Source organism: Periplaneta americana, chromosome 2 (genome assembly GCF_040183065.1).
Source record: "Periplaneta americana isolate PAMFEO1 chromosome 2, P.americana_PAMFEO1_priV1, whole genome shotgun sequence".
NCBI classification, from domain to species: domain Eukaryota; kingdom Metazoa; phylum Arthropoda; class Insecta; order Blattodea; family Blattidae; genus Periplaneta; species Periplaneta americana.
Window position 1 is genome coordinate 205123152 of NC_091118.1, and position 27721 is coordinate 205150872.

Consider the following 27721-nt stretch of genomic DNA (forward strand, 5'->3'; position numbering starts at 1 on the left):
CCGCAACCTCGAGCATATAAGGCCAGTGCTATACCGACTAAGCTACTGAGGCCGACACTAGATATGATGAGCTTGACATAACTTTTTTTTTGGGTTATTTTACAATGCTGTATCAACATCTAGGTTATTCAGCGTCTGAATGAAATGAAGGTGATAATGCCGGTGAAATGAGTCAGGGGTCCAGCACCAAAAGTTACCCGGCATTTACTCATATTGGGTTGAGGGAAAACCCCGGAAAAAACCTCAACCAGGTAACTTGCCCCAACCAGGATTCGAACCCGGGCCAACTGGTTTCGCGGCCAGACGCACTGACCGTTACTCCACAGATGTGGACTTTGACATAACTTACATCTCATTCAAATTGCATATTAAAATTAATATAAAAGGAAAGATGTCTGTCATTTGCTATAACTTGTCTATGATCTTAATTCGGCTGGAATGAATACTATCACACTGTATTCTCGTGTAATATTAGGGGAGGCCGAGCAGCTCAAATCACGTATCTTCTGATTTGAAATCAAAACAAAATGAAGTTGAAGTGACATTCTTAAATATGGCCCTTAGTTCCGAAATAATAAGACCACTTTTGTAAAATAACTTCAATTTCTCCAATAATGAAAATAATTAATAAATTTGAAATAAATTATTAGTACTGTATGCTGTGCATGTGTTGCAGCTTCAAAATGGATCAGCTTTCCTTCTTCTTAATAAATAAGTTGCTTTACATCTACATACATATGTGTGTGTGTGTGCACGTGTGTGCATATGCTAAAGTGACAATAAAAAATTATATAACCAGGAATATTATTTGTTACAGAATAAAAAACTAAAATGTTACAGGTCGTGTAAAATATGTAATGAAAAACGACAGCTCAACTTCTTGAAACCTGTAGTTAACCGAATAATTTTGAGGGAAAAATTGTTCCGGGGCTGGGTATCGAACCCGGGACCTTTGGTTAAACGTACCAACGTTCTACCAACTGAGCTACCCGGGAACTCTACCTGACACCGATCCAACTTTTCCCTCTACAGTAGACCCCGATTTTCCGTCACCCTATTAACCGATTGGTGGATTATCCGACTGTCTTTCTCACCCTTTTTTCCCTACAGAAATATATGGAGTATGCTACTGTATATTATATTAGCAAGTTATTTTTTTTTCTAGAGAGAGCTATTACAAGACTTTACCCTTACACAGTGTGGTCTACTGTTCGAGTTGTCGTACTGTATAACTTCTATATAAAATGTCTTCACGAGTATCAAAAGAAATCGTGATGTGCTAAGTATAAAAAGTGCAAATAACTGCATGGTTTTGGGGAACGAGAAGCTGTGGCTCATCTGAGAATGAGTCAGGAGTCACAACCGTGTGCAATTTAATAAAAATCAAGAATGACGCATATGAAGTATGTAAATCTACAATACGAGACCTCCATATTTCTATCTTTCCACAAATAGCCATTACAAGAAATTTCCTTGTACCCTAAAATTCCGTTGTTAACAATCACACTCATATCAGTGAACTTCTGATCCTAGCGTGTTCAATACAAAACCATAGAGGAAATTACGAAAGTGTAAGCATTATTCACTAAATTTACGAAAATATTTTATGGTACGGATTATCCGATTTTTTCGATTAACCGTTCAGTCCACCCCCTTCATTACCACGGATAATAGAGGTTTTACTGTATATCCACAGACCTCAAAGTGGGCTGACAACCGTCAAGCAACCAGCATTCAGAGCACACTAACTAACTCTGTGTGACTTAAATTGTGGTTTTCTGTTACGTACAGTGACGTGTATTATGCAAATCAAGCTTTCAGGTATAACTCCCTGTAAAGTTGATTTGAATAATTTTGAGGGAAAAATTGTTCCGGGGCCGGGTATCGAACCTGGGACCTTCGGTTAAACTTACCAACGCTCTACCAACTGAGCTACCCGGGAACTCTACCCGACTGTAGTTAACAGTCAATTATTGTCATACCATGCTTGAAAACCTGCCTCTACATGAGGAATGATCTCAATGAGTTAATTTATGAAATTATCATTTTATATATTGTCTAACTCTTGTTCCACCTCGCAAAGTGGATATATATTGATATATATTAATCATCACCATAATAATACCGTCCAGTTAATTTCAGATGTGGCATTTTTTCTAACAGTCTGTCCCATACCTCATCGTCAACCCCACATTCATGAATCACGAGTTCTCTCAAATGAACAAGATGAGTCGGAAACAAGTGGAAATCAGTCCCTCTGAAAGCAGAGTAACTTATGTTTATGACTCTCAAGTTCTTGCACTTCAGTGCACTTGGAATTAGGGAATCGTCTATGTCAAGAGAGCACGACAAATCGAGATACCTCAAGTTAGGGCAACCGACTGCTACATATTCTAAACACTTTGGTGTCACTCCTGAGCAACCTGAAAGGCTCAGGTATCTCAGGTTCTTGCAGTTACCAATGTGTTCAAATCCTTCCTCTAACACACGCTTCCTGCCACCTACAGTAAGCTCAAGAAGTTGTGGACAATTCTTCACAACAGACCTCAAGTCATAAGCTTCGAATTGTAGCTTGGTGACATTGCATAAAGACCCTCTTTCGAATAAACTAGGTATTGCTCTACACTGTGCTTCTTTAAGGTAACAGAATATTAAACTCTTCAAGTTCTTCAAATTTTTTAGCTGTTTTATATCCCTGGGACTCACATTTGAATTGTTAAAATTACTAAATCGGAGGTTTTCCAGGCTCTTGCATTGGATAATACAATTGAATGTTGCTACTGATACGTAACATTCGAAACGAAAAGTCAAGAGTTGTGTTTGTTTCTTTTTCAGAAAATACCTAACATCTTCCTCCCTGAATTTATTGTCCCCTAAATCCATGTGCTGCAAAGAAGGGCATCCATCGGCAATTGGTTTCAGTATTCCATCTGGTACTTCTGCATATCTGTCAGTGAAACCTAATGTATTCAGGTTGTTAAGGTTCCCTATTAGTTCAGAAAATTGTAGTGGATTATCTTCTTTAAGGTACGGAATTATTAACTTTCCTATATTACAAAAAGAGTTGGTAAATTTTACCAACAGAGGATACTTAAATGCATGGGATGCATTCAAATGCAAACGTTCAATATCTTCGCAGTATGTGCATAATGTGTCAATAATCAGTTCTGTATTTCTTCCTCTGTAGGACACATAAGCCTTCAGAGATGGCATGTTTCTCAATAGATGTACTCTCTCTTCGTCCAACATTCTGTTATCTGGTTCAAATACTCTGTCCTTCCACAGCTGCTTATCTCGAGACAGCTCCTTCCATCGAGAGTTCACATGTTGTACAGACAGTGCCAAATCATTCATATCCAAATACGAGAAAATCTCCAGCATCACTTCATTTGGTAGTATGTCACACATCTTGAGACCGAAATTGATCCAGATCACCACCAAACTGAAACAATTGTAATTTTACATTAACTTCTAGAACAGTCTTTTCTCTGAAGCTGTCCTCTTTTAATGTCCACAACATAAACAGTGCTTGTCTTAAGCTCTCTGTATTCTCTTATTTGCATTTCTATCAGAATTTCTTTCCTATAATGATACCACAGTATGTTACAAGAACTCCTATCATCATTGTAGTTTTAGTTGTAATATATCGTTCTTCGGTACACCACGCAAACCCAGCGGTAGTTTTTGTGCCTGCATAAAACAGTAAGTCACACTGGCATCTTCTACAGCACTAAATTATAGTTTTTAGAATATATCATCAAACTGTGGAATAGAAATCAAGTATCTCCAGCAGGTAAACAAATATCAATTAGTAAACCTTTCTCTCCTTCCTTAGAGTAGGTAACGAAAACCAAACACTTTGTAGGCAGATGTGAGGTACGAGCTGAAATTCTTAACAACCGGCCCAGCCCTATCTGAACCAGAATCACGAGATTAGCTTATAATTATTACCCAAGCCAGATTCGAAACCTGAAGACTAGCAGATAAAACAGAGGCAAGAGGCCACAGAGTTCAGTATCAGCTGCGAGAGATATCAGTCTCGTATGACGACGCAGAATATCTGCATGGAAATATCATATGTACTTCGGTACATTAAAATAATATATATATGATACGCATAAATCACTTCGTGATTTAAGACAGCCCTTATTCGGTCGGATCCCGGCCAACTAGTCACTCATAACGAGTGCATCTCAGCACATGTGTGGACTTCAGTCCTACGTTCATAGACATCTATGACGTAGTGCAGAGGGCGGCCACTAGAGGGAGCCCAAGAGTTGGAACTTAAACAAGACGATTCTGTCCGGCACCGGGATGGGTATCCGGTGTGGCTTAGTGGATAAAGCATCAGCACGTAGAGCTGAAAACCCGGGTTCAAATCCCGGTGCCAGAGAGAATTTTTCTCCGTTCCATTACTCTTTCATCGTATGATGACGCAGAACATCTGCATGGAAATATCATGTCGCCGCCTGAATGCAAGAACTAGGTAACTTGATTTTTCATATTTTGTGACATCGCCTATTTACTTATTTATTGCACTAAGGAATATGTCTCATTTTCTTTTACCTATATGTTATATTGGAAAATAGATGTCCCTGGTATTGTTCGATCAGTTACCTAGATCCTGGATTACATTTTGTGCGATTTTTCCTATGCTATAAAAGAGGTAACTAAAAAATGCAAACATTTTGAGTTAACTAGTTCTTGCATTCAGGCGACGATACGTACTTCGGTACATTAAAATAATATATATATAAAGTTAATATTATTAAACGATTTCCACTGCAATAATGTTTAACTGTTTATTGTTTAACAACCTCACTGTTGCCATAGCAACTGATTCTCCATAGAATATGGTATCGAACTATGCATCATTACAAATTTGATATGTTACCTATTTATTAAATGCTTTATAATGCTGTCATACAAAAAAAAAAGTGTATGAAATATGTTACTGTACATATTATTATGCACGGTGTATTAATTCACTAACACAAGTTCGTAAGCATTCATTACAAGAACAGATTAATGAAAAAAGTTGAGTCTTCAAGATCAATGTCAGGTTCTTCCCGAGGCTTATAGGAAAGAGATTTCCCTGTGATTTTCAGTTTTGGCATATCATCCTGAAGTTTCTCCACATAATCCTGATCTAAAGAACAGCCCTCAATATAGATTTCAATCAAATTTGAAAGATTTGATGGTATCATATGGAAGAGAGTTCCAAAAATATTGTTATTTAACATGAGATTAAGAACAGCAAGATCTTTGAATTTGATTATACTCTGAAAGACAGCGTCTGTCATCAGGCGACACCGACCAATATTAAGGTATCTCAATTTAGGACATCCTACACAAATATATTCTATACTCTTATCCGTCAATTTTGAACAACACGCAACATCCAGATATTTCAGATTCTTACATCCTGCACCAATGTACTCAACAGTTCTATCTGTTACAGAACAACAACCAGCGATATCAAAATGCTCTAGATGCTTCAAGTTTTCAACATACCTGAAACCATCATCTGAATCCCTGTAGCCTCGGAAACACAGTAGTTTTATTTGAGGACAATTTATTAAAATTTCGTTTAATGAAGAAGCATCAATCCCACTGCAATTAAATATGCTTAATTTTACTAACTCAGACAAAGAATGATTGTAGAATATATTTGGTATGCGTCTTCCCTGACTACCTACAAAATAAGACAGCTTTAAGTATCGTAATTTAGATAACTTGGACAGGTGAGACAAGCATGAACCTGGCAAGTCTTCATTGCAATTGTCATACAACAAATACTCCAAATTACTACACTGAGTTAAGACATTGTGTGTTAAACTTGAAATATAGCTCCTGATGCTAAGAGACGAAAGTTGGTGTCCGCGTTTCTGCAAGAAATACCTAACATCTTCATCTTGGAAAGCATTACATCCTAAATCAATATGTACAAGAGAAGGACATCCATCAGCTAAAGCTTTCAGAACTCCATGTACAACTGTAATGACACATCTGTCTGTAAAACCTAATGTAGTCAGCTTCTGAAACTGTCCTATTATTCTAGAAAATTCTAACTGGTATGGTTCTTTTGGAAGACCAATATTCAAATTCAGCAGATTTGGAAAAGTTTCAAGGATCTTTCTTAACTTAGAATTCTTTACTCTGTTAGACCATGGGAATTCTAAATGTTGAATGTCCTTACAATGTGCAAGTACTGTATTAACAATGACTTTAGTCTTAGTCCCCTCTTTCGGACAGAAAGCTTTCAATGATGGCATGTTCTTCAAGAGTCTTGTAACTTCATGATCACTCATTCCAAACTCAGGCATGAAAACTTTGTTAGTCCACAGTGCTTCATCTTGGGACACTTCTCTCCAGTGAGTATTTACATGCTGCACACGCAAAGCAAGATCTTCGATACTCAAATATGAGAATATTTCAACCAACAGTTCATCTGGCAAATCACTAAAGCTTTTGCCTGATGCCATTGCTGCAGAGAATGATGTGATGAGCACACTGAAACAGCACCAAGAAACAGACCCTGACATTTCTCATACTGCAGACAGGGCGAAATATAAGGGTTGAATGAACAAGTAATGCCTCCACCACTCAGTACATAGCAGCATCAGCATGTGACAAGTGCTGGCATCTTGCATAGAATCTTCACAAGCACAACAGTTAGAGGCAGAGTTTTTTTAGTGTGCAGTCATACACAATTTGTGCAGTAATAAAACAAATATTATTATTTATTTATTTATTTAACCTGGTAGAGATAAGGCCATGAGGCCTTCTCTTCCCCCCTACCAGGGGATTACAACTACAATATTAAGAATACAATTACAATTATAATTAATATTAAATTTATAAATACAATAAAAATCGAAGTACTAAAAGATTAACTGATTAATAAAGTCTAGACAGTTTATTGTAAAAATTAAGAAGAAACATTTTTTTTTTTTTTATTAATTAAACCTACTCTATGCAGTAAGAAAATAATTAAGTTTGCTTTTGAACGCTACTACATTCCGACAGTCTCTGATGTCACTGAATAGGGTATTCCACAAGCGCGAGAGCGAGATTGTGTATGATGATAAATACGATGATGACTTATGTGTTGGTATGGCTAGTATGCGGCTATTTTGCGTGCGTGTGAAGAGATTATGATATGACAGGTAACTGAAACGGGAGGCAAGGTAGGTAGGTGTAGAGGTGTGAAGGACTTGGAAAAGGAGAACAAGAGAATGAAAATTTCTACATTCGTTAAGCCGTAGCCAGTTTAGAGTTTGGAAGGATGGGATAATGTGGTCAGCGCGACGGACATCGCAGACGAAGCAAACACAATTATGAACACGTAATTTTTGCGACTGGTTGACATTGAGGTCAGTCAGTAGAAAATCACAATAATCGAAGTGGGGCATTACTAGTGTTTCTACTAGTATTTTCTTGAGTGATCGCGGGAGGAATTTTCGAATGCTGTTTAAGGAATGTAGTATGGAAAGCACTTTTTTGGTAATATGGTAATATGCTGTGCAGTAATGAAAGTTAAAGATAACAGATACCAAGTGAAACCAATAGACATGGACATTTGCATGGTATAAGTTACAATAAACAGAAAAGTACAAGTAATGTAAACAATTGTAGCATAATTATGCAAAATTGATGTAAGAAATTAACTCGTAACAGCGAACACTGCCAACAGTAAGGAGTGTCTTTTTCTTTGTTTTTGTGGCATTATCCTCCTGTGAGCTCAGTGAGCTGTCCTTGAAGTTTCTCGGCACGGCTGAATATGGTAGTGAAGTCTCTTGCTGGTGACAGCTTCGGACGATCGTGGGTACGTCGTTCACACTTCCAAAGCCAGAACAGTACTGCTTCCCTTCAGCCAGAGGTGATTGTTATAGTGAACAAAGAAATAAATGTTCTCGGTTTCAGTACTCATTCTGGCAAGTTTCGTGCTCTTCAAAGAGGTATCTGAGCTCACTAGCCGCTCCACTTCTGTGTTTGCTATCCACTTGATTTTAAGTAACATTTATAACCATTATCCAGCTGAAATTTAACGATTGTAGTCGACTGTTGCTGCTATTACTTCCAGAGTCTGACGTCAGACTCTGACGTATCATCCGCCAGTTCAACAACAATATTAATAATAATAATAATTTCATTCCAGTAATTTTGGTGCCGATTTGTGCACTAATAAAAATTGCTTAAAAAAGCTCTGGTTAGAGGGAAGTCGTTACAGTGAATAGTTGCTGATTTATACTGTGGAGAATAGAGTTTAGTGTAGGAGTCAAGTTCTTGACTGATGATTGATGAAGGTGTCCCTCCCAATTGAAATTCACCGAAGAATGCTAGCTGTGTATGGTGACCATGTTGATGTGAGCACTGTGTGTTGTTGGGCTAAAATGAGTAAAGATGGCGAGGTGGGATAATCTGACTAGTGTGACTATCAATGACCTGGACGTCCTGTGAGAGCAATAAGTGAGTCTCTTAGGGAACAAATTGACATACAGATTCGTGACAGCGCTGCATCATTCAGAGACAAATTGCTGTCGTCATCGGCATTTCACAAGAGTGTGTAGGTCACAGAATTGCTTCGCTTGGGTATTGAAAAGTTTGTGCGCAATAGGTACCCCAGATGTTGATGCCTAAAATGAAAGCACAGAGACTTGAAATTTGCCAGAAACGTTTGTTGCATTACGAAAATGAAGATGAGGAGCTTCTGTATGCAATTGTGGGTATACCATTACGAACCAGAGACAAAACTTCAATCGATGGAATATCGAACACAAAGACTCGCTGTTATTATCTGGGAAAGTGATGGGATCAGTTTTCTGTGACGCAAATGGTGTTATTCAAGTTGATGTCCTTGAAAAGAGAACAACAATCAACTCAGTACGTTACATCACATCAAAACATTAGTGACTGAGGGAGGGGTTCGAAAGGAAAGAGGAAATGTTGCCCTGCATCATGAAATGCTAGGCCACATACATCACGCACCACTATAGAAGAACTTTAGAACCTCACAATATGGCACCCACCATACAGTCCAGATTTGGCACTCTCCGATTTCCATCTATTCCCCAAGTTCAAAGAAGATCTCACGGAACAGCATTATGCATATGATGAAGAAATTGGACACACTGTGACAGGCTGGTTGCAGAAACAATGGTGGACTTTTTCCACGATGGCTTCACAAAACTTGTACATTGTTAGCAGAAGTGTATTCAGCTATCTGGTAATTATGCTGAAAAGTGAATGCATGTAAATAAACCGCACATCCTAAGGATTAGTTCTGTGTTAGATTTACTAAAATATTCCTATCCAAACACGAGTTATGACAGTGGAGGCATTACTTTTCATTCAACCCTCACAGTTAACTTAATATCGAAGGGCATATGAATGTCAAAAGAGATGTTATTCTTCATACCATTTGCATAATGACAATGGTGTGTTAAAACATTTCTTTGAAGGTGATTAAAAAATTACATACTTTTTTTTAATAAACAAATTTTTAGAATTAAAAAAAAAGCTTTCATTGACAAGGTTAATAATATTTTTAAATTGATAAATTGCACAGGGAATTGGTTTCCCTTTGTACAATTTTGATTATTTTTCCTGCTTTTCTTCTTTGTTCTATTCATAATGAGTCTGTCAGAAAATCCTGCCTTTATTATATTAGAGTGTAGGCTTTCACGGCCGGCGTCAATAGGAGAAAAGTTTTCCGGGCTATGAGGCCATGGTCCGTTGGTTGTGTGACCAAAACGTTTCATTCACTGCTGCGGTGAACATCTTCAGTGGTGTAGATTGCTGGTTCGGCTGGTTCTACTGTGCATCTGGTCTACTGGTCATCGGCACACACAGTAGAACCAGCCGCACCAGCAATCTACACCATTGAAGATGTTCACTGCAGCAGTGAATGAAACATTTGGTCACACAAGCAACGGACCACGGCCTCATAGCCCGGAAAACTTTTCTTCTGCCTTTATTATTTGAATTTATGCATAATAAATATTTTTGTGAATTTTTTGCCAGAAATTGTAAAATTTGAATTATTTACATGAAGAATTACTAATGAAAAAACTTGAAATGATAAATTAGTGCTAAAGGCAGTGCTTATTAACATCCTCATTACGAATAAAACAGAGGAGAAAGCATTTTAAAATATTCAAAATTATACAAGCTATCAGTAAAACCAGTTTTCCTTGTGCAAATTGCACCCCTCTATCAATTTAAAAATATAATTATCCTTATTAGAAGGATTTGGATTCTAAAAATGGTTTGTTAATCCAGAAGTACTGTCTAATCACTATACCAAATTTCAGTACAAATCTAGTAGTCGAATGTAGAAATTAAATTTTGAATTTTACTAAATTCATACAAGCGAAAGCTATATATCTGTACATGCCTCCTTAAGGGAATGAAAAGCACACTTTAATCAAAATACGTTTATATTGCAAATAACAATGCTTTTTCACATCCCCATAAAGAATTTGGAAATGGTGTGATATCAAAATACACATTCATGTTCATGCAGACACAGCCAACAAGAATCTGGGTTTCATACTAGTTTTAAGATTTACAGGAAGTAATTTTATAGGCAAGAAGAGAGTACAGGTTACACTGGAGTAACAACTGTCACATAAAAAGAGAACAGAAATAACTGGAAATCCTTGTACAAAATATTTAATACCGATATACAGAAAACATGATCTTAGAGAGAGTGTATAGTGAACTCAACTTTCTATGTCACATGAATTACATGTCATCTTGTGTACATTGTGATCATTTCACATGTCATTAAGTTATTACTGCCATTAAATTAATTTAAATACAGCAAAACCTGCCTCATTTGTCTTAAATTATTTTTCGGCCCCATGAAAAATGCCTTAAATTTCCTTCATTAAATGGAAACTACTTAATGTGGAAATGCAAATCAAATTAAGTCCTTACACGGAAAATGCTGAATGTTCTGAAGTGCATAATTTAGAAATAATTTAGACACTCTACACATTCTATGGAATTTTAGTTTCAGCATATATTTCAAGTTATTCGTTACTTCAGCATTTATGAACCAATCGGTGTCAGTTGATTTGACAGATTTTAAAACATGTTACTTCAAGTTCATTGCAATCTAGGTAGGTCTACCTACTGATATTACAGAATAAATATGTATGTAAATCATCTGCAGCATATTATATTGTGACACATTCTTCAAGGCAACATTTACCTAACCCACTAACACAGGGAAATCCTAGATACTAATGTATGCAAAAATGTCAACCGACATACTGTATATCTAGCATACCCATATAATCTTTATCAGCGAACTACACTGTTATATGTATTATTACTACGCATTTCATAAAAGTATGCAAAACAATTCACCACAAACATGTGCCATGGATAAATATATAATAGGATGCGAAACTGCGGTCAGCACCATCTAGATTTGGTGATCTCAAATAAGGTGATCAGCACCCGACGTCGTAGGTGGTGAACATTAGAACTACGTGTTGGATACATTACCGAGAGTTCTCTATTTATCCGTTCGAGATATTGTATGGGAGAATCGAGGAGAGAAGATGGCGGACAGAAACTTACTAATAAGTGAACATAAAGTGATACGTGTGTGTATAAGGAGTGTATGTTAAACAGTGATGTTTATGGACGTTGTAAAAATAGTGTTGAATGTATTGTAAAGTAATACAGTATTAATATAATAAATTGAACTATCTACGTAGTTCTTGCAGATTTTTCCATTGTGCTGTACAATAAATAACCAAAGAATACAATCCCAATTATCTAACCTTTTGCTTTATTTTTTGTCTCTGTCTGGTTATATTTTAATCGGGTAGTGTAAAACACATCGTCTCTTTTATCTTCCTGTTGGCTCTGGTAAGAATTTTCAGTAGAAGGTGCTGTGAGGAATAAAACTGTAAATGTTTTATTTTAAATTGGGTTAGTTTTGAATATCTATGTGGGTGGTAGGGAATACTTTCTGCACAGTTTAACATTTTCGTCACCAGGTGCGCTGCTAAATGCATGGAGTAATTACTCTTTTCGCTACTTGGTGCGCTGCTATTTGTAATAACGCCTCTCCCAAAAATAGATGACAGCAAGATCAATTTCTACAACAGCGCCTCTAGTACGTGTTACTGGAAACTCATTAAGTTTCGCATCCTATTATATATTTATCCATGCATGTGCCATTAACTAATAAAAATTAAATGTTGCATCCATAGCCAAATGGAAATAAATTTTTGTACTGTATCATATGTGCACGTTACAGTGATTGTGTGTGCGCGTAAATTTCTTTGTTCAATCACAAGTAATGCACAAGATGCCATGCTCAGAGCATGAAACTTCATACATATTATTTGACTGGAAAACTTCATCATACACTCACATGTTACAAGCAATCTTAAATCTTTTGGAGTATGTATAAAACTGACATTGTGCTGGGTGAGTAGTTAAAAACTAAAATCCCCAAAATATAAGTTCCATCACCCATACGGACCGTATTTTTCAGTGAAATAAAATGGGGAAAAAAACTAAAATTATGGCCTTCTGCGGAAAATACCCTGTGCCTAGCAAAATATGTTTAGATTTAAAAATATTAGAAAGGATAAATTATTTTACATATCTCGGATACACAGTATCTTTTTTCGATGAAGTAGACATTTCACAGAAAATTTCTAAATACACAAAAACAATGAGAATAATTAACAACATTATGAAACCTTCCCTAGTACAAAGACATACTAGAATTCGCCTTTGCAAAACCTTGGCGAGACCTGTACTTTGTTACGGCAGTAAGGCATGGACATTGAGGAAGAAAGACGAAAGCAGAATAATGGCTAATGAAATGAAATTTATGAGATATACAGTGGGATATACGAAATGGGATCACAAACACAATGAAGACATAATGGAAGAATTACAACTAGAACCTGTAATTAATCACGTTAAACATTATCAGAACAACTGGATAAATCATCTGCATAGCATGCATAGAGAAGAATCACAAAAGTCATGCTCCACTATTGTCCAAACGGGAAGAGATCTCTCAGTCGACCAAAGAAGCGCTGGATTGAAAATTCAACTGTGAGATAGTAACAGGCCATTTGGCCTAATACTTGAAGGGAAAAAGAAGAAGATAAAATGGGAAATTTCGGTGTTAAACCTGCCACTGTTTTGGTAGCTATTTCGTCAAGTAAGTTTTCAATTAAGCGTATTATGTTATGTTTGATTTAAACTTATTGTTACCTAACGGCACTTTTTTTACACATAGCATCGCCAAAACATAGACCTAAACTAAGCATGGTTTCTACATTGTCCACACGAAGATTTGTGCAGTCAGTGAATATTTTCTTACGAAGAAAAGCCCCTCTCACTGCCCACATTAGATGAAGGGAATCACACTGCCTGCAAACAATTTACACCAAATTCATTGTGGTCCTCTTACTAGACCCTCAAAAACTCTTTGCATCAAACTATAGCCTCTGGTGCATAACATATTGCAGCAAGTTTAAAGAATGTTACATGCAATATTCTTCAATCTTAGCTGCATTAGAAATCAATCTCTCTTCGAAAACCATAAAGATAGTAAAAATGGATGTACACAATATACATAGAGAAAATACAGAAATATTAGTCTTAACAAGTGACTGACAAATTGACTGAAACAAAAGTCACAAACACATTATATTTTCTTAACGATATCAAATAAAACTTGGTGCATTTTCGTAGTTTTTGTGATAGAGATTCAAGCATTTCGCACAATGATCCGAATTTCTCTTTTTTCGCGGTTTTTTCCTTCTTAAATATAGTAGTTAGGTATATGGAAGAGTATATGCAACACAGAAAGAAATTGTGGAAACTTTTGCACATATCAGTGTCACCATGGTGGTCTGTATAGCTCAATTGATGAATTGTTTATGATTATAAATTGAATTAATCTACTTGATATTAATTGCACAAATTTCTATAGCTTAATGAAAGTATGCTACTTTGTATTGTATATATTTGTATAGTTTTGGCCGATGAATTGTATATGGTTTAAATTGAATAGTAATCTTTATAGCTCTATTGATAAATTGTGTTTGTAATTTGAAGTAGTTTGCATGATATGTATTATCCATTTCTGTATATCACAACTGGTTGAATTGTTTATGCCTTAAATTTAATTAACTTACTTGTTTTGTATTATACATATAGGTCAACTGATGAATGATCGTTTTCGTTTGTAAATTTAATAATCTGATTGGCTATGTATTGTATACTTTTAGTAGAGCCATATTGTAAAAATTGTAGAAAATTACTAAATTGTAAAACTATAAAAATTTGTAAAAATTGTAATTGTAATATTGTAAAATTTTGACTTGTTTCACATCTTACAGCTTCATTGCTCATGTAAGCTCTATGGAATAAAATGAATGAATGAGTGAATGAATGAATGAAACCAAAAATTAGTCCCTACTGATCCATCATCAGTTCTTTAAACATTTATTTTCAATTCTCGCATCTCTTCCTGAAGCTTTGACACATTTTTGGGATTCAGTTTTTCACAGCCATGTAAATGAAGTTCCTTAAGATTAATAAGATTTGATGATATTAAATGAAAATAAGATCCTAAGATGTTGTAATTCCATTTCATATCAAGAACAGTAAGTTCTTTACATTCCACAACACTCTGAATCATAGCATCAGTCATTACAAGACAATGACTTATGGCAAGATACTTTAGTCTTGGACATCCAACAGAAATATATGCTACACTTTTGTCTGTCAGCCCTGAGCAAAATGAGATGTTAAGGTGCTTCAGACTCTCACAACCAGAACAGATATATTCCACACTTTTGTCTGAAAGAGATTCAGAAAAAGCAATGTCAAGTAACTCTAGTTGTTTCAAATTGCCAATATACATGAAACCATCATCGGAATCACAGTAGCCTCGAATATGAAAAAATTGGATTTGTAAACAATTAGTAAAAATTCCTGTCAGCTCTGCTGCACCAAAGCCATCACAGTACAATATACTTAACTTAACCAAATTGGACAAAGATTGATTACGAAAAATGTTGGGTATATTTTTACTCTGTTTTTCTCTAAAACTGGAAAGTGTCAATTGTTCCAACTTAGACAGTCTTCCTAGGTGATCCATATATGTTCTTGGCAAACCTACATTACAACTGTAGTAATCTAAATACTTCAGATTGGTGCACTTACATAATAGTTCGTGTCCTGAATTTGAGATAAAGCATTTAAGTGCCAGAAATAAAAGTTGATGTCCTCTATTCCTCAACAAATATCTAATTTCTCGCTCTGGGAATACACAGGAACCTAAATCCAAGTTCTGCAAAGATGGGCATCCATCAGCTATAGCCATTAGAGAACCTTCTGCAACTGTATCTGTGAAATGGCATCGCAAACTTAATGTAGTCAGAGACTGACATTGTCCAAGCAATTTTCCAAATTCCAACTGGTAGTGTGTTTCCTGGGGAAGGGAAATATTCAAATTCACTATGTTTGGCAAAGTTTCAAGAATCTCCTTCAGTGTAATGCTATACAGTCTCTGGTATGTAAATTGTAAATACTGAATATCTTTGCAAGACTGACACAAAACATTAACAATGAGGTTTATATTCAATCCTCGTTTAGGACAGAAGGCTTTGAGTGCTGGCATATTTTCCAGACGTCTTGCTATTTCGTCATCATTCATATCTATATCTGGACTAAACACTTTGTCTTTCCACAGAGAATTATCTTGTGATACATGCTTCCAATGAGCATTGACATGTTGCACAGACATTGCGAGGTCTTCCATATTGATGTATGAGAATATCTTGATCAACAACTCATCTGGCAGGTCCTCAATGTGTTTGCCAGTGGCCATTTCATTCAACAACGTGGTGTCACAGTGAACAACCTGAAATAGTACATACAGTACAATGTCTAATTTATTTTTCCAATTCCCTTGAAGGTATACATGATAATAAACCATAAATATTTGCTGTTTTATGACTAACCATTGAAGATGCAGATTGGATTATTCTCACTAGTTCGTCTCCCTGTATCTGCATGATGGGAATCCCCTAATGCTTAGCTTATTCCGTCACTCCTGACTGGTGTTTATGTTATCCTTCAGATATAAGTTCTTTTTGTGTACTGTTATTGCAAGTTATCTTGAACCTTACATCCCCTAAGTCTGTCTTTCAAACTTCCTATCTTGCTCGGTGCGGCATGTACTCATCAACGTAACGGCACGGCAAGGTTGCCCTCCCTTGGGTAACATCACTCTTTTCAGAAAACATTGGTTCTTTCACTTTAAGGCTCTCTACTGCAAAAGAACTTGGTTGAGAACATGGTTTCGTAGCAGATTTTTAATTAACCTGTAATGAATAAGTATTTAAATATACTTGTGTGTACACTCCTCTCACATCTGGGTTGAGGACCAGCAATGGCGGAGTTACTACAGCTATGTCTATATATTACATAGGCCTACATGACTTATACCTACAGCTGATATGTACATATTCTTATAACAATATTTTACGGGCTTATTATTTGAATTTACATTAATTTACAATTATACACAATCCATATCGCATCATTGCTGCTATCATCATCATTGTTCGGTTCAAAAGTAATTATTATTTCGTCAATGGCATCATCCATTCGGAATTATTTTCTTAATCGTAGGTACTACTTTCTGAACAAGATAGAGTTCTTCGATTGTATCCCGAATGACATGTTGATCGAAGTCGTCTACTTCAACTTTACACAAGTCCTAATTTTGGAATGAAATAATATATTTTGTACAACTATAACAAAATAATAACTTACAACGGTAATTCATTATGTCGCTCACAGTACACACACTATTGTACATAACTACTATAGCAATAATTTCTAAACATTACATACATATTCTTTCCCGAAGTAGTGTGAGGTTCATTTGGTTGTAATTCAATATTATTCTCAATTCTCTTCACGGAACTAATACTTTTGCAAGAGTATTTAGCTGAGCTCTCATATTCCGTATCAAGAGGTTCCAGCAAACATTTGTTTAATTTTTTCTCCTCGCAACACTTAATTATATTTGCGATAATTTCTCTTTCACCATAATTACTACCCTGTGCTTGCGGCTCCATGTTAACACTACTGGTACGCAGTGAAAGAAATGGTTATATGTTTTTTGACAAGAGATTATGATGCGGAGCATGCGCAAACAACTCAGTTGGCTCCACCCACGTTACGCTCTTCCTTCCCTCTGCCCTTCTGTCCCCGCTCAGGAAGTTCAAGATAACTTGCAATAACAGTACATACCAAGAGAGAGAATGAGTGGAAAAGAGATAGAGATCACCACGTGAAAACAACATGGTTGGTGAATCCCTCTCTTAAAATTTTCTGTACCAGCTAGTAAATCCACGCGGTGATTCAGATGATATTAAGTGTAGTTTATTACGTTGTGTTATATTTGGCAATGATTATATATTCAGTGCATGAAAGTGTACACATTTTGAAAATGTATAAATGAAAAAACAATGTGTGTTGCAGATAAAACTTTAGATATAAATTTCCAGACAGCCCAGTTGCATGTAGAAAAATACTAAATTTAGTGAATAGGTTTAATGAAACAGGTTCTGTGAATGTTGTGATATGAATTAAGTATCACACAAGATGGGCAACACTTCCAACAGCTGCTGTGAGGAGTGCGAGTACAGAATATTAATAAACACAATACCTAAGTTTTAATGTGGGAAAGTGCCGAGTTCACGGGTGCAAGCAATGGTGGTAGCAGGGAGATCTGCTGCTGGTCGGCCACCAGAAACATTGGTAATATTCGCTTGGACACACTATATTACTAACATCATGCAATCAGTGATAAATTCAGCCTTAATCCCCCTGCGCGGGGGGGGGGAGGATTATGCTGTACCTGAAAAAGGTGAGGGGAGAAGAACGTGCAACCGACAGCAAAAGAAATACCGGTAATAATTCAGATCTTACCTAACAGAGAGAGAGAGGCAATCTATGGAAAAGATAACATAGAAAAATGGGGCCAATTAAATACATAGAGCTTTCATTTATTGTTTTTACATTTGTTTTAAATTCTACTTACTGTTAATATAGGCATTAACTTAATATTAATACTGTTACGTATAACTTGGTAAATACGAATTATCCTTCTGTGAAAAATTAACCCATAAAGGCAGCGCTAAGTATTTTTTATACATAAACGGTCTTAGTAATAAAAACTCTATATACAGACGTTTAACTGTCTTATACTTACACAATAAGTAGCTCGTTTATAAGTCGTGTGTAAATTCCTTACTAATAATCACTACATACGTCGTGTATAACGGTACACAGCTACATCATAGTTTTGTCATTACTTCGTTACGAAAGGTAATAGAATATCTGAGGTTCTCTACTGGATCCGGTAGAGCGCTCTAGTCTGGCGTGTTAAATATCGATAGTACAACTGGCTCTAATCGATTACCACACTACATTTTGGTCAAAGAGTACAAGCTACAGCAATATTATTCTAATAATTCTATGATCTTTGGTTTGTTCTTCTGTGGTTACAAGGTAAACATCATCATAAAATCAGAGTCGATACGAACAGCTGTTAAAAGGGCGGCCATTTTTCCCAATATACAACACTTAAACAAGGGGTTTCGTGTATATATAGTGAGGATCACGTAAGTTCAGTTCCCAAACAGCAAATATTTCCGCCTTGTCAGTGTTGCCAACTGTTACCAGATATCACCACATGTAGTAAAATCACGATCCTATGTACTGAATGACTTTACTCACCGTACTTTACCTTAATGTTGGAAGGTTATTCTAAATAGTTTCAATAATAATGAGAAATGTATTGCTATGTTCTATTCTTTTATTCCTTTACATTATTATTAGTATTAGCATTAATAGGTTACTAGACGTAAATATACAACAAAGTATAGTATATAATATTCAAGAATCAAATCTGTTCCAAGACCAATTAAATTATTGTCACTTCACTTCAAAGATTCCAGCGTACATATACTGTACTTCCTAAAGGTAGATAAATTAATAACCAATTGACTTTTGGTTGGAATTCGAATGAACTTCTGATTATCTTTTGAAATTAGTAAGGAAATGGATAATACAACTAGGCTAAAACTGAAATAATAATAAATCAACTTACAAAAATAATTTTGGTCCTTAAAAGCCATAAGTAATTTCACTTCTAGATACCTTTTTAAAGATTCCATTTGTTTGTAAATTGCTTAATAATGTTACACTTACACTTATTATTTCTGCAACTCCACGTCTGTCATTGAAAAAATGTATGATACATAACTGTGAAGTCTCTTTTTGGCTCTTGTGTCCTAAATTTAAATAAGAAAAAACAAATGATTCAAGAAATGTGAGCTGGTGAAAATTAAATACTCAATTAATAAAATAATTACTACCAAAAGAGTATTTTATTAATTCTATACAAAAGATGGATTACACAGAACAGATGGCCAGAAATCATAGATTTATACACAACATACAGCATGAAACGATCATCAAAAAATGCTTTTTGTACACAATAACATCTTTCAAACGAAGTGAAATAGCCAATAAGTTCAATAAATATTATGCTAATAAGTAATAACTATAATTAATAATTATCTACAAGCTGTAAAAGGGAATAAAATAGTATATTGTTGAAATTAGGGGGTATGGTTTATTACGTGTATTTATAATTTTAATTACTTTTTCTACATTTAATTATATTTTAATTTCTATTAGATTAGTTGGTGGTGTGGGTGTTAGTTTTATCTGTGTACGTCAGACTATTAAGGAAAAACTGAAAGAAATATTAAATCTACAATCTACTTTATATAACAATATTTAATCAAGAACTGAATATTACTATTCATTTAATAACATAAGACCCAAAACATCTCCAAGTCCAGACAATACACACGCTGATTTTCTTAAATATGTTGGCAAACAAGCAAACTCACTACTTTTATCTTGTAATCTCAACTAAAATACAATATCTGTCTGGAGAAAATCTATCATAACATCAATTTTGAAAAGCAATTATTCAACTAATATCTTTTCGAGTTATCGACAGATACCACTTACCAGTATGATAGCCAAAATTATGGAAGAGATGATTTCATAGATTGAATTGGTTCCTGGAATCTAGTAACTAACTTTCATCTTATTGAGTTGACTTTAGAAAATTACATTCAACAAATGGACAGATTTTAAATTTTAGTCAAGATATTTAAGATATTTTAAACAGAAAACAAAACACCTTAGCAATTTTAATTTATTTTCAAGGATCATATGGCTCTGTAAATATAAATCACTTAAGAAATTGCAAACTTAGGGTGTCCATGATAAAGTGTTACATTGGGTCAGTGACTTGATTATTTGATTCATTGTCACAAATATGTAAATAGAGACAGATTCATCTGGGCTTCCCACATTGTTGTTTTCAGGAATACATTTTCCAATATTAATGTCGATGGTCTAACTAAAGAAATAGGTCTTATGATAATCTCATCATTTGCAGATAATATGGTTGTCTAGGACAAAAAATCACAGTCCACAAATATTAATAAACTGAGCCAAAATCCCAACAGACTTTTTGACTCTACTTGGAGAACTCAAACTTGCTCAATCAAGGGAAACTTTACTAATAAAACACAATCCCAAGTTATTTCAAAATGAATAGTATATAAGTTAACTTTAACAGATGATGTTAAGAAATGTGATACTTCTCCAGACATTTTAAAAATCATTAGAAACGATAAATGATCTGGTCAGTGAGTGACTACATACAGTATTTTTTATAGATGGATCCTGTTTACCAAGCCATAGATGTAGTGGTGTTGTAGTACAATACCAGTATATTCCCTTTTACAGGGAATTATATTCAAACACTTGTTTGCCCCATTTTAACCGTGACAATGCTTTTTAGTTTTTTAAACTTTCTGGTTATTGTATTGTGTTTGTGTTTAGTGAAAGATTTTAGATAAGGGTGCAAATAGCCATAGTAGCTGACGCGCCCTTTTTAAACGCCACTAACTAACTAACTAACTAACTAACTTCAAACACTGACTAATTTTGATAGTGAAAATTTAGATACACTTTTAAGCTTACAAAATCTCCAGTATCAACTTCATAAATCTGAGAAGGCTGTCATACTATCAGACTCAAAATCAGATATTCTTGCTGCAGTATTGGACGTAACAGCATGAAATCTCAATATTTTACAGTGTTTTAATATTTTAAGCAAAATGGTCGAATTACATCGACGACTGGTACTTCTGTGGATCCATGAACTTTATGGAGTGGGAGGTAATGAGGTAGTTGAAAGGTAGCAAAATTACTGTAAGGTATATCTATACCTGCATCTTACCACACTGTTAAAAGAATAACAAGATCAGAACATGACAATGTGGTAACAAAAATCGGAATGATTCTAAAGCAAATGAAAAAATTGCAATAGGCCATCCGGCATCCGCTCCACGATGGAGGAAAATCCTCAGAAGAAACCAACTAATCAGACCAAATGGGGGATCCAAACTACCCTCGAGTGCAGCTCTGAATTTGCAGGCCAACGAGTCTACTGACTAAGCTACATTGGTGGCTCCACTAAAAATATGAAGTACATGGCACTCAGATTATTAAATTGACAAACCTAAACAATTATTCATCAGTTAAGCTATAAAATATAATACATAGCAAGCAAGTTAATTCAATTTAAAAGTATAAACAATTCAATCAGTTGAAATATACAGAAATTGATAATAAATATCATGCAAATTACTTCACATTACAAGCATAAACAATTCATCACTTGTGGTATACAGCCTACTATTTAATTTACAGCACATACAATTCATCAGTTAAGCTATAGGCCTACAGTCTACTATTCAATTTACAGCATATATAATTCATCAATTAAGCGAAACAAAAATATAGTACAATACATAGTAAAAATAATACACCTAATTTAATAACTGAACTTCTATGAAAATCTACAGTGGCAGTACTCATATTATCACAGGCCATGATTGTCTCAAATATTTACAAAGAACTGATATTTCAGAATCTCCCCATGCCATTTCTGAAATCTCAATGAAGATATGGATCATTGTCTTGACTGTTTAACTTTACACAGCTTTCAATCATCTGGTTAAATATTGGAGTGCAAGATAACAAATGACATCAACTGCTGAACACTTGGTATCAATCAACCAACAACTTCATTAGATTAAAGGGGGAAAAAAAAACTGAAAGAATTAATTGTATATAGACACAACACATAAGACAAGGCCGCTTCAGAACAGTAATTGGCAAGGCTCTGTTGTTTTAGGATTCTTATGTAGATTCAATTTCACCTGAAAGAAAAAAGTAGCATCTATAAGTATGCCTAATTATGAGAAATAAGAGAAACGGTTGCAATAGTAGTAGTAGTAGTAGTAATGATAATAATAATAATAATAATAATAATAATAATAATAATAATAATAATAACTGCAAAGTATGGAAATTAATATTGAAATATAATATCAAAAGGTGATTTCACACCATCAACTCTTATCATTTAGTACAACAAATCTATTATATTCAGTTGCAATCACCAGTAGCTGTTCTTTCCTCCATTTTGTTGTTGGCTGATTTTTCACAAGTCTGCTATGATATGCAGCACTATCCATGACAATAACGCATTGCCCTAATGTTCTCAGGTCAACAACTGTGTTTGCACCCACTTCTCAACTACAGGGCTATTCATAGCACTATGGTAGTCCTGACTTTTCTTTCAATTGCATGAAAAAATTAAATCAGCACCTGCAATAAAAATTATACCTGGGCATATAATTACGTCACATGAATTCACAGCATTTAAATAAAGAAAATAAAACATAACATAACATGACATGAGATCCTCTTTGGTGAAAGGCTTTCCCACGTTTTTATTTAGTCACCAATTTTTATATTTTTGTACCCTGATTTAAAAAATTACTCTTGCCAAATTTATGTAAAATATAAATCAATATAACTTACCGAGTATAAATCCACCTTTCGTTCCGGCATCTAATCTTCCACCCTCATTTGTTGGTCTATGAATAACACCATTCATGTCACTGGAAACTTCACCTGGTTTATTTCATGAATAAGTGGGTGATCCTACTTAAAAAAATAGAGAGAGACAAGCAATTCACATTGACACTCTAAGAGACACAAAAATTTTAAAGACAGGAAAACCGTTCAAGAATTTTATAACTAACCTCTAGTTATAATATGAAACTATTAATTGCAAAACATGTTGTTCCCACTTGAATTCATTACTAGTAGCCTATATTAATTGCAATTTCATATTCCACATAAGTGTTAACCTATTTGTTAGTAAAAAAATTCAATCACTCAATGTCTCACAATACATTGAAATTTACCATTCATAAAAATCCAAGTCTCATCCAAGAATACTACGGGTTTAGGGTTCTCACGCTCCACATTTCTTATATATTCTCTTAAAAACTAATAACATCACTTTCTCGTACATGTGTATAAGGATCCCCTTTGCTCCATAGAAATTTCATCTCTTTCAAAATTTTTTTCACCGATGATAAGGATACTCTAAATAAATATGTTTCATAATCATCATTCATATGTTCCAGAACTTTTGCTGCTGTTAGTACTTCCCCTGTAACAGTAAATGAAAATTATGCCATATTTTTATACATATGACTAATATCAGAATTACATTGCATAAATCAACACAATAATTCCTGTAACTTCCCTACCTTTATGTAACTTGTCATAAATAAATCTCGCAATTTCATCTTTCGTAAAATCATCAGCATCAGTCACTGGATGTTTACGTAGTCTATGTTTTCCTGGTGTCAGAAGTGGGGTCCCCTTCTGTGAATTTCTCACATTCGTGGCTGTAGTAAAGCCAAGCTGTAATAACAAACAATAACATAACACTTCTAAAAATTGTTATATCATAAAATTCATGCATGATACCAACATTTGCAGCTATATGAATAGAAAATGATCAATATGTTAGGTTGGGTCTACGATAGGTTTAAGTAGGCTAATATTTAGGTAATTCTCCAGAAAAGCTACATCAAAGAAGGCATAATTTTATTTTGTTTAATTGATTTCTGTGATATTTACATAGTGATGAACACGTGGTTTTAGTGCACAGCCACAAATACTTTCAGCACAAAAATCCTTTGACACTTACCTGTATATTCTAATGCATTGTTGTAGTCCCTCCCTCAAACTTGTTACTAATTACCAATATAACATGCGAGAGGTCCATGACGAAGAGAAATGGTTAGTTTCCCAGTAGTGCGTCCTCGTCCTCTCGAGTGTTATATCTTAACAAGTACTTTGGGTGGGGTAGCTTTTCTGAAGAAACACCATATTTAATATTACTTAGACCAGTCATGAATAAATTATTCAGCCAGAGTCAACGTTCCTATGCTTTATAGAGTATGTTATATAGTTATTATATAAAACTGAATTATTTTTAAGCACCATAACAGGCCAACATTCATGTAATATTTGCTGCAATATCAAGTTAATAATTACAATATGACTTGTATTTTCTTCGGCCGATGTGGCATGTAAATTGTGATCTGAACGGTTAATTTAATACTAAAAGAGAAAACTGGAAATTTACTTTCGTGCTGTTTGATTATTTGTTCGTCTAATTTGTAAATGTATTTAAGCTATCACCTACTGCAGTATTACAGTATCTTAAATGTATTTAGTTTGGCAATATGAAAATCACTGACTTGATTAAACATCTAGGCCTAACTTAAAAATTTGTTTTGTTTGACCACAATCATGAAATTATTAGTGCAAACTCCTAAAACTGAATACCACTTTGAAATGTATGCTTAAGAATACTTACTCCTAATAATTTTCCTATTCTGGTTGTAATTGCTGTCTCCGTTAGCATAATTCCTTCTTCATTATCTTCTTTCTTCAACTCATTATACACGTGAACTACAGATTTCTGAAGCGTACTCTGAATGCCACACATTTTCTTCCTTGGAGGAGTCACTGCAACACTATTTCATTTTTTTGACATAGTAATAAAAATCTAAACACGAAAGAAATTCATTAAAATTTGAAATAATATTTCTATCCATTACCCACGTGCATTATCACGCCCAAGTATATTATATTTATTCGTACTTATCTGACTATTCTTGAATTATAACCACAACGTAACACATAAAATAACTATTATGTATTAATATTAATACTAATATTAATTAATTATTAATAAGTTCGAATTTCACTATCTTCCAGTAACCGGCTGAGAAATCTAGTACAATTTTAATTTCATGGAACTCCAGTACCGGCAAATATTGTCGATATTTGCCTCGGCTGCCAACATACCAGTTACAAAATCACTACCATTTATAGTATTTGTCAGTATCGAAATTCGAAACGAAGTTGGCAAAAGAAAATTCAACCTTCAAACTAGAAAATCACCATAATCCACTAGCATTTGTAGTAATGGGGGAAAAATGGTTAGGTTTCACCCTTAGGGTATCAAGTTACCTGGTCTTCCCTATAACTACTGCAAAGCAATTCCCATTGTATAGTTACAGCCTGTTTATACGTCCATAGCTTATTCTGTCTCAACTCTGCATAAGTCTCGTATAAAAACTATACACGGTTTATTAGTAAGACTGAAACAGAATAAATTTAGTAGGACTACAAGTAGTAATTAATCACTGATTAAGTTACACAAATGTGTCTTCCAGTAGCTTTTCTAAAGTTCTTAAGGAGCACGCATATGAATACTACTCCATCTGTTTTTTTTTTTAAGTTCGAGATCATTTTTAAATGCATTTCACACAGTTTACAAAATGAAAAATCCAAGTACAATCAAAATACACCCAAGCACATTTAATTTCACTTCGTTTTTTTTTTATAATCGATTTAACATATGACCACTTTATTCTTTGACCCAGCACTAACAGCAGGTAACAGACGGAATTACTGGTTCACAGATTTCACTTTCACTTAAAGCCAATTGAGAATGTTCTTCATTAAATGCCAACGATGCAATTTTCATTGACTCCTCAGTAAATATTTTCTTTTTGAGAAAAGTAAATAATATTTTTTGTTTAGCTATAATAAATTGAAATACAGCATTTATATTTACTGTGTTTCAATTTATTATAGCTAAACAAGCTTATCACATCTGCTAAACAAAACACACTGAAAACTACGCCAATAAAAATACAGTACACTTCACTTCTTAACTGTAGCAATCAAGACTGAAAATTCAGATAGCTTAAATTTCAACCAGTCAAGATTGACTGGCACAGCACGAACCTTCAAGGAAGCAACTAACTGTACCTAAAAACCTAGGTACATCACAGAATTTTAGTTACTGAAATGTCACAACAAATTAAAACATAATATTGTATAAATTATATTTCTTAGTTAAAAAAAGTCTGAAATCACATGGGGGGTGGGGGAACATTTTGGAATCTGGTTGGGAGTGGAGGGAAAATCCCCTAAATTCATCACTGCACGTAATGGGCGCTCATGTAACTGATGAGGTACATCTGAACTCCAGTAAAGATTGTTTTGACAATTTACTTATCCTTATGACATAGCCATTCTTCATCATTAAAAATCAGTTCTGAATTCACTAACTCATACAGACAGCAGGAACCAATTACAAAACTGAATTCTAGCGTTGCTAGTGGGTGTATGATAACAGACTGTTAAGCAGGAACCTTCACTGCAAGTGCTTAGTTTTCTGCTTTGATTAACAGTGAAGTTTAAACTCCACCTCTGTTGCAGATGGTTGTAAGAATCTCTGACTGATACAGTAAGTGTGCAGTAGTGACAAGAATATATACTGGGTGTTCAGTTCAAAGTGTGTCATGGCTCGCTGTATGCCGTCATATGGCTAGTCGATGAGCCTAGAGAATTCAATCTTCCTGCACTTCCGCAGAGGTGTACTACCTAAGTTTCAGAGAAGTTGCCTAGCAAGTACTGCATTCATTCTGAAGAGTAGCCTACTTACTGATATGTATGGTAACGCCGGTAGTGGCAGGAATGTGAACTGTTTGGAAACTTGTACTGAGGTGGGTTTTTTTCTTACTGTCCGGATATGGGGAGAGGGTTAAGACGATTTATTACATATTTGTTGACATTAACTTCGACGGTGAACATGGACATGGAGCATTTGATTTGTATTGTGGAATGTTGCCGTATGCAACCGATGATAACAAATACCCAGCGTACAACTTGGCCGCGCAAAACACAGTTCGAAAGAGGTTATGTAGCACACAGACCGTACAGACCGCCATCTGTTGCTATGACGTTCAAGTTATACCGTACACATTCTCAAGTTCACATTGAACGCCTTGATCAATAGGCAACTTCTCTGACATAAAAGCTGAAACTCGCTTCAAATCGCTGACTCACAACAGTGACGTCATGACATACTTTGAAATGAACACCCAGTAGACCTTTACCTGGACCTAGAATCACATGAATTCTGCCAAGAATAACAACACAAAATAGTAACCACAGGAACAATTTATTTCATATATTGTAAACGTCATAATATACATAATATTCACATATAATATTTAGAAATACTTTCAATTATCTCTCATATATATATATATATATATATATATATATATATATATATATATATATATATATTTCATAA

The 27721-nt window shown here is 34.8% G+C and overlaps 1 protein-coding gene and 1 long non-coding RNA gene across 13 annotated transcripts in view; both read right to left on the reverse strand.

Moving 5' to 3' along the window:
• LOC138695076 (F-box/LRR-repeat protein 2-like) overlaps positions 1 to 27721 on the reverse strand; it is a 361245-nt gene that overhangs the window by 174997 nt on the left and 158527 nt on the right. The window contains exon 3 of one of the 10 annotated variants that reach the window (XM_069819450.1): positions 3449 to 6513. The exons of 8 other annotated variants lie outside the window; for them this stretch is intronic. In XM_069819450.1, the coding sequence (XP_069675551.1) occupies positions 5013 to 6485 (1473 nt within the window). In that variant the 5' untranslated portion in view covers positions 6486 to 6513 and the 3' untranslated portion in view covers positions 3449 to 5012. Of the gene's footprint in view, positions 1 to 3448; positions 6514 to 9944; positions 15923 to 27721 lie in introns of those variants that run through there. One more of the 10 variants, XM_069819452.1, reaches the window with a different exon arrangement.
• On the reverse strand, positions 19804 to 27631 carry LOC138695078 (uncharacterized). Of its 3 annotated transcripts, none has more exons than XR_011331046.1 (6): positions 24920 to 27631; positions 23799 to 23955; positions 23283 to 23698; positions 23059 to 23181; positions 22635 to 22842; positions 19804 to 22391 (listed from the first exon to the last, which is right to left on the reverse strand). It is a non-coding gene; the product is annotated as an uncharacterized lncRNA (long non-coding RNA). The 3 variants fall into 3 exon arrangements; XR_011331047.1 differs by having other exon boundaries at positions 23448 to 23698; positions 24920 to 27627; XR_011331045.1 differs by having other exon boundaries at positions 23059 to 23184; positions 23448 to 23698; positions 24920 to 27626.